This window comes from Leptonotus elevatus, chromosome 5 (assembly GCF_054856555.1).
Source record: "Leptonotus elevatus isolate MCC_2025b chromosome 5, RoL_Lele_1.0, whole genome shotgun sequence".
NCBI lineage: Eukaryota > Metazoa > Chordata > Actinopteri > Syngnathiformes > Syngnathidae > Leptonotus > Leptonotus elevatus.
Genome location: NC_141243.1, coordinates 9,090,585 through 9,104,456, shown reverse-complemented (window position 1 = coordinate 9,104,456; position 13,872 = coordinate 9,090,585). Strand labels below are relative to the sequence as shown.

Sequence of the window (13,872 nt, the reverse complement as noted above, 5' to 3'; positions counted from 1 at the left end):
GTCAATGCAATTACAGCTATCGCCCGAGTCAGGATCACCAAAAGGCGCCTTTGAGACTTCCCCATTTCACAAAATAAAAGCGGCGTGTTTTCCATTCAACTTCGTATTCATTGTATTAAACGCGGTAAGCAAACTCCCCTCCCACTAAAAGCAACAGGACAGTCTACGAGGCTTGCCCGGATCACTACATGGCTGCATGATCATGCCTTGTGAGGGTCTATTCCCCCCCCAAGTGTGTGCGTGTGTGTGTGTGTGCGCTGCATGCCACATTCCTCACATGCGGAGTGGCGGAAAGGGCAGCGGCCCCTCATCGGCAGAGGTGTATGGAAAAGGGGAGCGCGAGGAGGGAGGGGGTGTAGACGCAAAGTGATTGATGGCACAGGCCAGACGGCCACATGACGAGCCAAACAGCTGGATGTTGAATTACTGTATAACTTGTCGATTATTTTTCGTTTTTGATTACTCACTTTACGTGGTTAATTTTTACTGTAACATACTGTCCCAAGTATTTTCGGCAGGTTTCTATAAAGTGTCCCTAACAAAACGTTGTACGCGAAAATTTCCTAAATGGGAAGAACCAAAATTAGATACAAGGCAGTAAAGGAGGGGGGCACTAATGATCCATTCATGAGTAATTCAACATAATTATGCTGGTGGAGATAAACGTTAAATAGTTCTACAGTGGATAACATCACTTGTGTAAACAGAATCATGACACATGTAAACGGCGGTGGAAAAGCTGACCAATGAGTGAGCTGCGAGACACACGCACTCACTGACCATAAAATTAAGTACACGTGCATCATAAAATCTTAAGCGCCACAATTTGCGATTCACACACGAGGAAAATTAGACCATCCGCAACTGTCATGATGGTATAAAGAGAAGCTGGGGATCGGAATGTATGATAAAGCTAAGAAAAGAAATGACACTACTTATCATTCGAAGATGCCTGACTAATGCTTAAGGGAGGCAACAGGAAGTAATTTCTTGGTAAGTTTGTGCCCTTAGCCAATACTTTTCTGGCAGTGTCAAACCATCCAATGTAAATATTTATTTTTTGTAAATGCAGAATCTAGTATCGGCTCTCACGAGTTATTGAGTGTCTCGTGATCGTCACCATACCGATCTTTCTCCGTCTCAACCATATGGACGAGCATTAAGCAATTATCAGTCTTGCAGCTGGAGACTGTCAACCCCCCCCCCCTCCTCCCCCTCCTCCCCCATGCATCTTTCAAGTGGTGCTGTGGGCCGACAGCAAATCACCACCAGGACACCTGACCTGCATTCTCGCTCGAGTGTACACCAAAGATGCACGCTCACCTTCGGCTCAGCTTTGATGAAGTTCATTCCATTTCACTAACTCTTTCTCTCTCTCTCGATACAAAAATACGAGATTCATGAAAGCATTTTGCCGTTCATGATTTGACATCGCTACACTGGTCAAGATGGATGATCAAGGGTTTGTGTTTAAAAGGAATGAGGCACATGGCTGAAACAACCTAACTGAAATATTTAAGTGTGACGTTGTTACTTAAGACCTTTTGATTTATTAAAATTGTCAAAACTGTAACATTAATGAAAGTCTGAAACACAGACATGCATAAAAACATCAACACATTTACAACCTACTGTACAATATACACGGAACCTGATTAAAAACATCAATAACTAAAAAAATAAAAAATAAAAAATAAGAAAAACATGGATATAAAACTCAAACTTGTGCTGCTCTAAGAGGTGAACAACATTCATATAATGCGTCTCCTTCGCACTCACATTCATTTAGAGTAGTGAGGCCTCAGGACAGGAGGGTTATGAGCGCGTCCAGGAACTTGCTGTGGTCTTCTGTCTTCAGTTCAATAACTGCACGGAAACAAAATTGACAAGTGGTCAGCTTGGTTTTGTATATTTCTATGAGCCACTGAGTAATATACACGGTTATACGGTGGCTTGCCGCAAAAGGTATGAAAACTTGCTGGGGGAGAAAAACAAGTCTGTTAGCCGTAAAAATAGAACATGTTTGTAAAAATACAGCAACATTCCGGTCATATTTGTATTAAGCTGCAAGGCTAAAAAAAAAAAACTGGAAATATTTCACACCTCTTTGCTGCCATTTACTGTCAGTTTTCTACTTGAAATGAAGACAATGCTGCCCCCACGTGGCCACTAAGAGGTTACAGACTTTACACCTTAACCCCTCACCCTTTAGCAACCAAACCGCAAATTAACTCCTATGCAGGAAATGATTCTTTCACTTACTGGATGTGTCAAAGTGGTCATGTAGAGTTCTGGAGCTGGTGCTCTCTGCAGCTTTCTCAAATGCTCTGCCAAAGAAACTAAGAACAAAGTTTTTAATTGAAATAAAGCCTCAACTGGTAGTCCATAAGCTAAAAGAGACGTATAAAAAAAAAAGTGCCTTTACAAAGATAATGGTCATCATTGGATTTTGTAACTAAACGAGTTAAAATGTCACCATCAGAAGTGGGTAGAAGCCCAAATTGCACTCAAGAATACAAATATACTGCTAAAAATGAGTCCTTCAAAAAATTAAGAGTAACTATTAGTAACAATAGAAATGTGCACATTTTGATATTGCCCAACAATAGCACTTTAACCACAAGAATAGTGAATTTCCTTGTATCTTTAAAAAAACAAAACAAATTAAAGCAAATTCAGTCCCAAGAAATGGGTTTGAAGTAACTTTCTTTCTAACATGATGTGTTTTTCCTCAACAAAAATACCCCAAACCACTAGTACAATTTATCCAAACAGTTATATAAGCACCAGTAAATATAACTGTGTAAATGGGTATAATAAACAAGAATAAACAATAACTATGAGTATTAATAAAATGGACAAAATGCTCCCACTAGTCAATCGGAACATACTTCTTTTTGTCAGACGTTTCAGACTCGGGTGGGATTCCCACGACGAGGACGGTCCCTTTCTCGACATCTTTGGGAGCAGCCATGATGAGCGGAAGCAGCCTGCACCGCTTATTCCTTGTCTGGCAAACAAACACAACATAAGGAAAAACATTTTATTTCATTACACTCCACAATGGAATCCCTGAAGTCAAATATGTGTAGAGTACAGTTAAACACTCTGAAATTCACCCTTTAGCTTTCATATAAAAAAATAAAAAAAAGTCAAATACGTTTCTATTTATTATGAATAAAAATGTTTTTGTCTTGGATAATAATGAACTACTCACTGATTGGATGAAAGCTTTTAGGAGGTACTTGGAAAGCAGAGTCAAGGCCATGGGCTTTGAAAAGAGCTTGACATCGGGGGTTCCCTGCGCGAGAAGTATGATTATTCAACTGTGCAACACGTGAAAGCTAGCGAACAATCACACGCATGAAGGTGGACCACGTGCACCTCCATCAGGTAGCAGTAAAGGAACGGTCCTTGGGACAGGATCAGGTTGGTGCAGATGCAGCTGGCGACAGTCTGCTGGATTGCGATCAGCTTCTTCTTCGCCAGGTCCATGCCTGAGTGTAGACGTTCCAGCTTGCTCCTTAAAAAGAGAGCAGGTGTCAGGAGGTGGCCCAAGAAACTTAAGGTCGAGTTTACAGTGATTTGTCGACATTACATTGCCCATTCGGTGGCCTAAATGTGTTTTTTCATACAAATATTTACTGTAATTCTGACTTTACAAGTTAGGGTTACGTCACCACCAGAGTAACGGACGTTCTTTGTAAAGTCCGGCTTCACACCTTGAAAGAGATTCCAAAGCCTTGATAAAGTTGTCCGTCTCGTTCTCGTCTTTCTCGGTGTTCTCGAGTAGAGCGGTGGTCGCGTGCACCATGTCGCTGGCCAGGAAACGGTTCTTGAAGCCAAAGTGGACACCGAATGTCTGGATGCGGATGTCTTTCATTCTGTCAGATGGGTAAAAATGTCAGGCAATCCCATCGATGAGTCAGTGACATCAACAGAACGATTCAATGTTCACCGCATCCACACCCGTATTTATTGGAAGACTCCTCGATGGCTTCCCGCAAGTTCTCTTTGATGGACATGTCCATAGAGGTGAACTTCTGCCGCACTTGCTTCAGAGGCAGCCTGGTACAAAAAGACCGCCCCCTCAATACACAAACATTCCCTTTTCAAGCTGATTTGCATTTCATGATGCACTCGTCTTACCCCATGTCAGCTAAGAACTCCTGCAGTTTCTTCTGTCCGTTTAATGTCCACAGCTTGAAGTGGCAAGAGGTGTAACATGAATTACGGATGCTCTCGTACAGAGACCAGTGCTGGTAGAGGGTCAGACGCAGGCTGAAGCAGGAAGTCAAGGCAGTAGGTGCCACAAAAAAAAAAAGAAGCTTACAGACATATAATACCGCGGACAACGTGCCAGATGCCCTCAGATTGACAAGGATACTCGTACTCAAAGGAGATCCTCATGCAGTCGATGGAAAGAGAGTTGTCCTCGTCCTCGTTTCGATGGTTATGTCGGGAGACGTGCCGCTGCATGGTGGCGATGTCGGTTACATACTTCATACTAACAGACAAAATGGAATATGTTACAGCACAGCTACAGTACACGAATAGCAAAATTGGGCATAAGTGTTGTTTCAGTTTGGGTTTTTTTGCTTGAAAACAACTAATTTGCAGTCTATATTGCCATGTAAAGCCAAAAGTGTAATTATTTCAATTCTTTAATTTTGTATAGCTTAATATGCTGGTTTTCCCTTTTTAGTTACATAGACCATGTTCTCTTCCAATATGTTGCCTATCGCATGTCGATTTTTTATTTCAGTAGTTTACTTCAAAAAGTAAAATTCATATTATACATTCATGAAACACATTGGAAATTTTTTTTCAGAAGGACTGTCTAATTTCTACAACAAAATAATATTGATCATTTCTATTTAATATGCTACTTTCTTTAGATGATAAATTTAGGGATTTCATTTAACCGTAATAAACACAATAAAAACAAATAAAACCATGAAATATTTTATTGTGTGTAATTAATCTATAGGAGTTGTATTTTATACTGAACTAATCAAATAAATTAAGTTTTCCATCATATTCAGATTTATTGAGACGCACCTGTATTCTTTAACATTTCTGCCACCATATAATAAACTATATTAAAAAAAAACAACCTCTGATGCTATAGTAGCTGGTTAATGAAGGAATGAGGATCATTTCTCACTGTGTGACTTTATCGTGAACCCACTGGTCAGTCAGCCCGATGACAGCCCACCTGATTAAAAATAACAAACATTAAATATCTGAACAGTATAAAGTATGAGTTAAAAAAAAAAAACTTACCAGAGCATGTCTTTAGTGTCTTTAGTCGACACCCAGGCAAGCTCGAAAAACATCATGGCTGCCTAACATAGGAAAGACCATTCAAGATATCGTACAGTATTTTCTGAAATAGTTCACCATTGTCCACTCACAGATGTTCCATGGTATTCATACTGCTCGTAGTCAAACAAGATTTCCCTCCTGTGATTAAACAAAACGTAAATGCAAATATCCGGCACCAAGACACAAACGCAGTCCAAAAGTGACTTAATAATGATGGCTAACCTTCGTGCTTCCCACTCCCGCTTCTCACGTTGCCTCTCAATTCTCCTCTCAACAGCGCCCTGCATTAAAAATCACATCAACCGCACAGTTTCAGTTTGGCTTCGCACTTGGTCATCTTTTTATAAAATGCCATACTTCATCAAATCTCCTCCTCTTGCCAGATGGCTCTGAGCTTTGTTCGCTTTCATTTCCAGAGTCATCTCCCTCCTCCTCCTCCTCCTCATCGTCTCGAAATATTTCATCATAGGAAGGCACGCCCAAATCATCGTCTTGTTTTATCAGCAGTTTTATCTTCAGAGAACAAACAAAATAATGATAAGAACTTTTTGTGACTTGAAAAAAAAAAGGTCGGACTTCAGTAATTATTATCCATCACCTGAGTCTCATTGTAGACATTAACCACATCAACAGGCCGGTGAGTGTCGCAAATGAAGAAGATGGAGTCCTCGTCCGGTTGCAGCATCTCAAGGAGGTCAACGTTGGCACCACAGTTGATGAGGACAAAGTATTTAAACTGCAACAACAACCAATAATGAAAAAAATTCTTCTATACAAAACTTTCTCAAGTCATTGACACATTTATCGCTTAAGGAGTTTCATACTTGGTCTTTGTGTTCAAGGAAGGCAGTGCCAAGGTCCTGCCATCCGGCCACTGGTACAAGGGTATACTGAACCTGGTCGCAGTGGAACAAGGCCTGAGGAAGAATAAAAATAAATAAATAAATAAAAAAAGACCAATTCATATTTGATACAGTGATTCTGAAGTGGTAAGTCGGGACCAAAAAGTGTGCTGTGGACAACTAGCATTTAAAACAGCCTCTCCTGAGCTCATGAGATGGAGCCAAAACAACAAATGCCAACATTAGTGTTTTTAGAGCATAATAATTTACACCGTAACATCGTTTATTTCCCAAAAAGACAAAAAAAAACTATAGATAATGCACGTTCCCAAAATGAAAAGATGCACGCTGAGAAATGTTTACATTTCATTTTCATAGACATGCTGTTTATGGTGAAACCACAAATACGTTTCCTTGGTTCTAAGTTGTTGCTCATGTGTTTTCTCTATGACAGTAACCTTGTTATCCAGTTATAAAATGCATAAAACTGAAATACAGAGGCAATTGTATACATGTAATTACACAATGAGGTGATTCAACGTTTTTAAGACTCTTTTATCCAGTAGTTCACTTAGAACGTACAGTTCAAATGTGCTTCACGTTAAGCTTAATAGTTTTTTTAAACCCTTTTTTCGAACATTAACTGAGATACAAGTTTAATTTATGTGTAATAGATTTTTAATGGAATCATTTAAGTCCTTTATTTTACATAATTCAAGTGTAGCATGCATGCACTGCTTAATATTTCAGTGCATTCACATTATACTAGTTGGAAACGAAGCAAACTCGTTTTTATGATGAACACTTACGCCTTGTACTACAGTATTTTAATCTTTGTTTCTTGGTTATTAGGGCGCTACTATAAGTATGTTCAGTTGTATTTACTTGGTGTCAAAAGTTTGAGAACCATTGCCTCAGAATTAATGAGATTACTTAACCGGACCGTCATTCAAAGCCTGCTAAGATGGAAGTAAACTCGCTAAAACAAATAACCACATAGCATTTGCTAATATTTTTCACTAACAGTTAACTTACCTGCAGGATTTTACAGGCGCAAAGAGCATCGATATCTGACGCCACCAGGAGCGCAACTCTCTGAAGAAGAGTTCGACAATGTTAACAAAGAACAGTCGATAGTTAGCTAACGAACAAGCTAATGTTATGATTCGCTCAACAACCTACCTGGTTGGCAACAACTTCATAAAATTCTTTCCGAATGTCCGTGACAAACATTTTGGAGGACGACAAAAGACGCTGGCGTAGAGTCCTCGACAGGTAAACGACGGGCCAAAGAGGAGCATATGTCACAAAAGCGGCATGAAGAGAGACTTTCTGGGGTTTGTGTCAAGAATCGGACGACAGACAGCTGCTGCACTGTTGCAAAATGTGGCGCCAAATGGCCGCGTCACACTTAGCCAATCAGGAAAGGGGACGCGCGCATACGTCAACACGCAAGACGCAACGCTCACCAAAATACGGAAACGAGACGGCTGCTGAAAAGAAGCGTAGTAAAAAAAAAAACTGTAAATAAAATATAAAAAAAAAAAAGAGCGGAGAGAAGTTTATGGTTTACCGACATAAACTTTTCGAGGTTACGAACGGAGCACAATGAACGACAGTGGTGCTTGATATTCTACAGCTTCATTAACTACAGTAAACATACTTTTCGGGAGCCAAATTCCTAATTTCTTTATTAAAAAACATTTTTATTGTTTCATACTGAAATACGTCAAGTTTTCCCACCGTGGTCTAATTTCTGAAGATGCGCATGTAGCTATTACTGATCAAAAGACTTGTGCGATTTTAAAAGCTGTCAGTCTACATTTTTGTAAAAAAAGTGGGCTAAAATAAATTTCATAGGCAGTTGCTATACACACATTTGAAGAAAGTAACCATGTTATTACAGTCAGAAAATATAACATTAATACAGGATAATGTGCCGTGACGGTGTATACATATATTGCATATACAATATTTGACCAAAAGTTGAAAAAGAATGATCTCATCTTTAAAACTTGCTTTTGCTAGCATATAACTAAACAGCTATTTACTACACAAGTGAACTGACACTTTTGTAGAAACATTATTTAGTGTGATCAAATGACATCACAGCATAATACAATCAGGAGAGTGTGTCAGCATTAAGTGGCTGCTAAATGGCCCTTACAAGGCAAAACAAAGATGTGCCTGACCATAAAAAATAAAATAAAAATGGTACTTGACAAAACTATCAGGAGACATCATTAACAACCAAATTAAAAACAAAAAAATCAGGAATGCTTACATTTTAATATCCTGCTTACAAAATCAGAAGAGGGATGTGGAAACAAGTGTCTTTTTCTATATAGATGGAGAAACATGCAGGATTTTAAGTGCCTATTGTATTTGTTAAGCAAGTTAAAGGACTCGTGCTTTACACTATCACATTTTGGGCAAACAAACACTGAAAATTCAAGTAAAACTCTTACATGCCCCAAGGAACATTTATTTATACAGTACACAATAAAATACAAATTAAAACACTACTATAATGGAATGCTGAATGTACATATAAATGATAAATAACTTTCCATTAAGACAACTCAACTCTCAAATGAGGTTTGAATTTAAAAAAATAAAAATTAGATTTTGTTTTTCCTATAAGAAAAGCATCATATCACATTTCAGTAATCATTTGTTGATGTCAAAACCAGCCAAGCCTGAAGTTACAGAACAAAAAATGGAATGAAAAGCAACACACATTTCACAAATAGGAAGGAGAATGTTGGAAATAAAAAGGCACAAAATCCTGGCCAAGTTTGGTCTGAAAGCCTCTGTGATCAGCGGATTTGAGCTGGATTCACAGCGACCAGCAAAAGTGCTTGTACCCTGCAAAACTTTGGCTGATTTCACCCAAAAAAAAAAACAGAGATTTGCCTTGATTCGTTTGTCCTCACCACCAACACAGCCCCCCCCCCCCCCCCTATCCCCCCAAGAATAAACCAGGAAGAGAAATAAAACCCTGACCAGCAGGAGCAGCATCACCTGACAAGGTTGCATTGATGTTTCAGCTTTTTGACAACAGTCGAAGCTGGACCATCTAGTTTGTGACAGCTAAAGGAATAAATATGACTATTGCTCCCCCCAACCCCTACCCTAAAAAAAAAACCACACACGCACACACAACTGAGGTTATTACAGCAGGTCATGTACAAGAAACAAAGTACATGAGTGACCCTGTTTTATCATTACAGTACATGTACGGATTACCTTTCAATAAAAAAGGCCAAACTTTTCTCTATCAGTCCGTAACAATGACTGTAATTATGACTGAAAGCTGGTGATGGCAAGTTGCTGTGTGAAAACAATGAGTGGGAAAATGTGGATAAACATCTTCTGTTACAGCGCTGGGCAACCAAAGGTAAAGAATTCCTACAGGCCTTTTTAATGCGGTTATTCTCTCCAACTGAAAGTGTCTTTTTTTTTAGTAAACACCCCATGAACCAGACTTACCTATAATACCGTTTCCATAACAGACATTTCCAAGCCCCGGAGTCATGATATATGCAACGGCAGCACAAATGACCCCAGTGCGAGCGGCTGCTTTACATGGGCAGGATGTAGTTGGAGTTGGCCAGCTTGCGTTGCTGTGCGGCGGGGACAAGCTCGCGGTGACTCAGAGGGCGGTAGCAGTTGTCGTCGTGAAGCGCCGGGTAGTACTGCCTGTAGCACAGCCAGGCGAAGACCAGGCCCAGCAAAGAGCCCACCAGCACATCTACAAGCAGGACAACGCAATGTGAGTGACTCGCGAGGGTAGCCCAGAAGCCTCGGACTGACCTTGCCAGTGGTGTTTGTAGTCGCAGGTTCTGGAGAGGGCAATGGTCAATGCTACGATCAAAGGGGTGAGGAAAGCGCAGAGCCGCCACGCCCTGCCTTGGCCGGCTGCATTGAAGCATCGTAGCTTCCCGCCGATGTAAAGGGCTGTGAAGCCGAGCCCTGCGAAAGCAACTGGGAAGAGAATATCCAAGGTCAAAAATAAAAAAAAATAAAAAATACACTCTCATGTTAAGATAACACACACAAAAAAGATAGTGTTGACTTCAAAGTGACACGACAATGCGCAGTTAATTTAAATTTGATGAATTGTTAAGATCTGAAATATCCACACTGAAAGCAATTAATAGTCATTTCTGTACTACAAGGCGCACCCGACTATAAGCCACGCTTGCTAAATTTGGGGAATACTCGAGTTTGTTACACATATTAGCCGCACCCGACTGTAAGCCGCAGGTGTTTGAATGTTACCGCACCGGGTTCCCGCTACTTTCTTTTCCAGAATGAGGACGCAAATTGTCTCGCTCTCATTTTGTCTCTCCTACTGTATTTGGGCTCACTTGGTTTGTTTTGCTCTGCCTGACGCTCTTGCGCTTCCTTCATAGTGCGCCCCCTTGTGATCTGATGGATAACCCGCACCTTTGTATTAGCCGCAGGGTCGAATGAAAGTGAAAAAAGTAGCGGCTTGTCGTCCAGAAATTACTGTAGGTCAAAAATTACCCAATTATGGATAACAAATGGACAGACTCAACTTTGAGTCAAAAATTGGGTCATTTTCTATAAAACAACTCAGAAACTTGGGTCAGATTCTCTACTTTGGTCAATTTGACCTAACTTTCTTTGATTTGTACCAAAAAAGAGGGCCATTTTGTATAAAACAACCCAGAAAGTTTGGTCAGATCCTCTATCTGGGTTAATTTGACAACTTTGGGTCCAAAATTGGGCCATTTTGTATAAAACAATCCAGAAAGTTAGGTCAGATCCTCTTACTCGGGTTGATTTGACCAAACTTTGTGTCAAAAATTTGATCATTTTGTATAAAACAACCCATAATGTTGGAGTCACATCCTCTAATGTTCTGGGTTGTTTTATATCAAATGACCCAATTTTTGACCCAAAGTTGGGTCAAAATGACCCAAGTAGAGCATGTGACCCAACATTATGGGTTGTTTTATACAAAATGATCCAATTTTTGACACGAAGTAAGAGCAACGCCCAACTTTGGGTCAAAAATTGGATCGCTTTATATAAAACAACCCAGAAATTGGGTCAAACTGACCCATTAAGTGGATCGGTCCATTTTTGATCCATAATTGGGTTACTTTTGACCCAACTGTTTTTCGAGCGCACAGCAGAAACAACATTAAAATCTCTGTCTTACATGAAGAGTGTCCGCTGGGAAAACTCTTTCTTCCCTCTATGACCACGTCTGGGTCACCACTGCAGCGTAGCTCCAGGTTCATCTGACCGTCGGGGAAACAGCGGTAGAAGAAGTCTGGCCTGGGCCTGATGCAGGAGCAAATGTTATTTTGGCTCTGGTTTGCTAACAGCATGATCATCTGCACTGCTTTACCTGCCGACGGCAAGTTTGATGACGTTGGTAAAAACGCCGTTCAGCACCAGCGTCAAAGTCACGGCTAAATTACAAAAGGAAACAATGATTAAAAAATGAGGAGTTAAACAGGTACAGTGCTACCTTGACTTATGAGTGTTCCAATTGATGAGCAGTTTCAAATTATAAGCATTTGCTTGGTTGATTTTTGCTTTGTATTGCTGGCTAAATTTCATATCGCTGTGTTGAGAGCTTCGGATAGAGCGCTGCTTGTGTTGAAGTGAAAGAAAATGGAACAAATTGTAACGGCCTCCTCACATGTGGGACAGTCACAGAAAAATACAATTTGAGAACACAAGAAGCTGTTGACTCATCTGATTAAGCAGTTTATTCTAAATAGCAGCCTTTGCAATTTGAAAATTGAATGCGACTACACTGAGATGTCGATTTGAATTTGATTAAATGCTCAGACCTATTTTATATTAATGACTAATTGAGTTACAATCTTGGTCACCAAATGTGTCATTAGTCAAGGTGCGACTGTATTGTGACGACAGTCGCACGTTTCTCACCCAGTGATGCTTCCTTGGCGTCGCCTCGCTCTGGCTTCAGCAAAACAGTGAAGGCCATGATGGCAATTAGTGGCGTGAAGACAGCGATGCTCTGGTGTGGCAAAAAAGGATGCAGAGTACACATTTAAGTCAGGTCAGACGGAAAGATACAACTTTCATGTGACTTACAAACATAAGCCATGTAGGGACGTGATCGCTCTCCACCCGATGGAATTTATACAACCACATCTCCTCTGGCTGGATCTCGCGGTAGAAAGGCGAAAGCTGCTCCGTCACGCTGAGAAAGTGAAACACAACTTGTTCAATACAGATGCTACTCAACGTACAAGTTACATGTCACACTACGGAACGCATCCGTCTTGTGTCACCAGTAAACAATAAAGCAAAGCATCGTACAGTAATATGTCTGCTTTACAGAATGAATCCAGAGGGTTACTTACAGGAAAACCACAAAGAGTGCCAAGCGGATGCAGACTTCGGACAGGAAGCCGCGAAGCAATCTCCTCTTCATTTTGTCTCTCGGTGTTGACATCAGTCAATGCAGCACATCACCTCCCGGCTTATATCACCTTAATAGCTACATGTTAACATACAGGACAATCCATAGTAAAAATGTGTCATCTAAGCAATGTTTCGCAACCTTTATTGTGCCAAGGTACAGATTTTATTTAAGGGAGGAAAATATCACAGCACACCACAACAAACAAAAATGAGACAAAAAGTATATACAGGGATCTCTTGTCTCACAAGTTTAATTAAAACACTTGCCATAAAAAATAGTTTGGCCCCATGCCAGGTAGGTGCAACCAAACTTTTTCACATAGCATCATAAGGACAAAGGTTCAAATTGAAACCATCGAATCAAGACTTCGCAATAAGTAAATTGACTAAGAAGCGAAAACAACATTATTGATCACTAGTTTCAGAGTCTGAACACATTTGAGGAAAACCCGTGTCTAAACTGTATTTGCCAAGGTATCTATTAACCACCACAATGTAGCCGTGTCTAAATACACATGCCACGACGTTATTACACATCACATGAGCGAAAGTCGGATTTAAAAAGCGACATATGCCAGCCACGCTTATGACAACATTTAGCATCGTCTGTCTTGGCCAATGGAAGCGAGATGCTAGCAGCCGTGGCTAAGCTAGCTGGCATCTGTCAAACAAAATGACTGTCACCAAAATCTCAATCAACGGTTTACAACTCACCTTTAAAACGTCGTTTTTTATCTCGCTATTTTGATGACAATGCCGGTGGTTATGTAGAAAAAGGCCGCAGGCATCTTCACTCATTTGAGAGTCAAAAGATGCTCCATACAGAGAAGCCAATAAGCGCGTCACTAAGCTTGCACAAAACACATCCGTTTTACGCGTTTCAAAAGTAAAGAATTGTCTGACTTGGCTTCGATAATCATAGAAAATTTGATATTTAAATAAATAAAGTCTGTGGAATAGTGATTATTCCCTGCGTTAAATGCCCCATAGCTCTTAAATCTCAATGTGTTGTGTACGTTCGTATCGGCATCCGGAAACGTTTTTATTTTGAAAGACGGAAATTGTATTTAAATAACTTTGTTCAATTTGTTGACCTTGACACGTGGATGAAACACGCCACGTCACGTAAAGTATATTTGTTGTTTAGTTTATCTCTTTATAAATCCTTGATTAAAACTACAAAATAAATTGACTTTTATTCATAATTTTAGTAGTACTTTATTTAGTCTTCAAAATTCAATAATTCATTCTACATATCGCAAAT

General features: G+C 40.0%; 2 protein-coding genes across 2 annotated transcripts; both read right to left on the bottom strand.

Annotated features, from left to right (window-relative positions):
- Positions 1-1,533: 1,533 nt before the first annotated feature.
- Positions 1,534-7,561, bottom strand: cdc45 (CDC45 cell division cycle 45 homolog (S. cerevisiae)). The gene is made up of 18 exons (XM_086076358.1): positions 7,353-7,561; positions 7,206-7,265; positions 6,153-6,245; positions 5,927-6,064; positions 5,686-5,841; positions 5,551-5,609; positions 5,418-5,466; positions 5,287-5,348; positions 5,168-5,218; positions 4,388-4,507; positions 4,150-4,281; positions 3,970-4,068; positions 3,723-3,884; positions 3,385-3,523; positions 3,218-3,301; positions 2,892-3,010; positions 2,263-2,339; positions 1,534-1,866 (listed from the first exon to the last, which is right to left on the bottom strand). The coding sequence occupies exons 1-18, from the start codon at positions 7,401-7,403 to the stop codon at positions 1,802-1,804; spliced, it is 1,716 nt and encodes a 571-aa protein (XP_085932484.1). The 5' UTR covers positions 7,404-7,561; the 3' UTR covers positions 1,534-1,801.
- A 1,588-nt stretch (positions 7,562-9,149) lies between these two features.
- On the bottom strand, positions 9,150-13,484 carry plpp5 (phospholipid phosphatase 5). The gene is made up of 8 exons (XM_086076398.1): positions 13,323-13,484; positions 12,548-12,684; positions 12,276-12,384; positions 12,108-12,198; positions 11,557-11,620; positions 11,365-11,489; positions 9,987-10,157; positions 9,150-9,924 (listed from the first exon to the last, which is right to left on the bottom strand). Exons 2-8 carry the CDS (start codon positions 12,637-12,639, stop codon positions 9,755-9,757), a joined length of 822 nt encoding a protein of 273 aa, XP_085932524.1. The 5' UTR covers positions 12,640-12,684; positions 13,323-13,484; the 3' UTR covers positions 9,150-9,754.
- Between the last annotated feature and the right edge of the window lie 388 nt (positions 13,485-13,872).

Excerpts from the sequence above, each read along its gene's own strand:
- cdc45 (XM_086076358.1), bottom strand. The coding sequence starts at position 7,403 with ATGTTTGTCACGGACATTCGGAAAGAATTTTATGAAGTTGTTGCCAAC. Across the intron at positions 5,842-5,926 it reads ATGTCTACAATGAGACTCAG|ATAAAACTGCTGATAAAACA; the intron begins GTGATGGATAAT and ends TGTTCTCTGAAG. Across the intron at positions 5,219-5,286 it reads GACACTAAAGACATGCTCTG|GTGGGCTGTCATCGGGCTGA; the intron begins GTAAGTTTTTTT and ends ATTTTTAATCAG.
- plpp5 (XM_086076398.1), bottom strand. The coding sequence starts at position 12,639 with ATGTCAACACCGAGAGACAAAATGAAGAGGAGATTGCTTCGCGGCTTC. Across the intron at positions 11,621-12,107 it reads CGCCAAGGAAGCATCACTGG|CCGTGACTTTGACGCTGGTG; the intron begins GTGAGAAACGTG and ends TTTGTAATTTAG. Across the intron at positions 11,490-11,556 it reads ATCAAACTTGCCGTCGGCAG|GCCCAGGCCAGACTTCTTCT; the intron begins GTAAAGCAGTGC and ends CTCCTGCATCAG.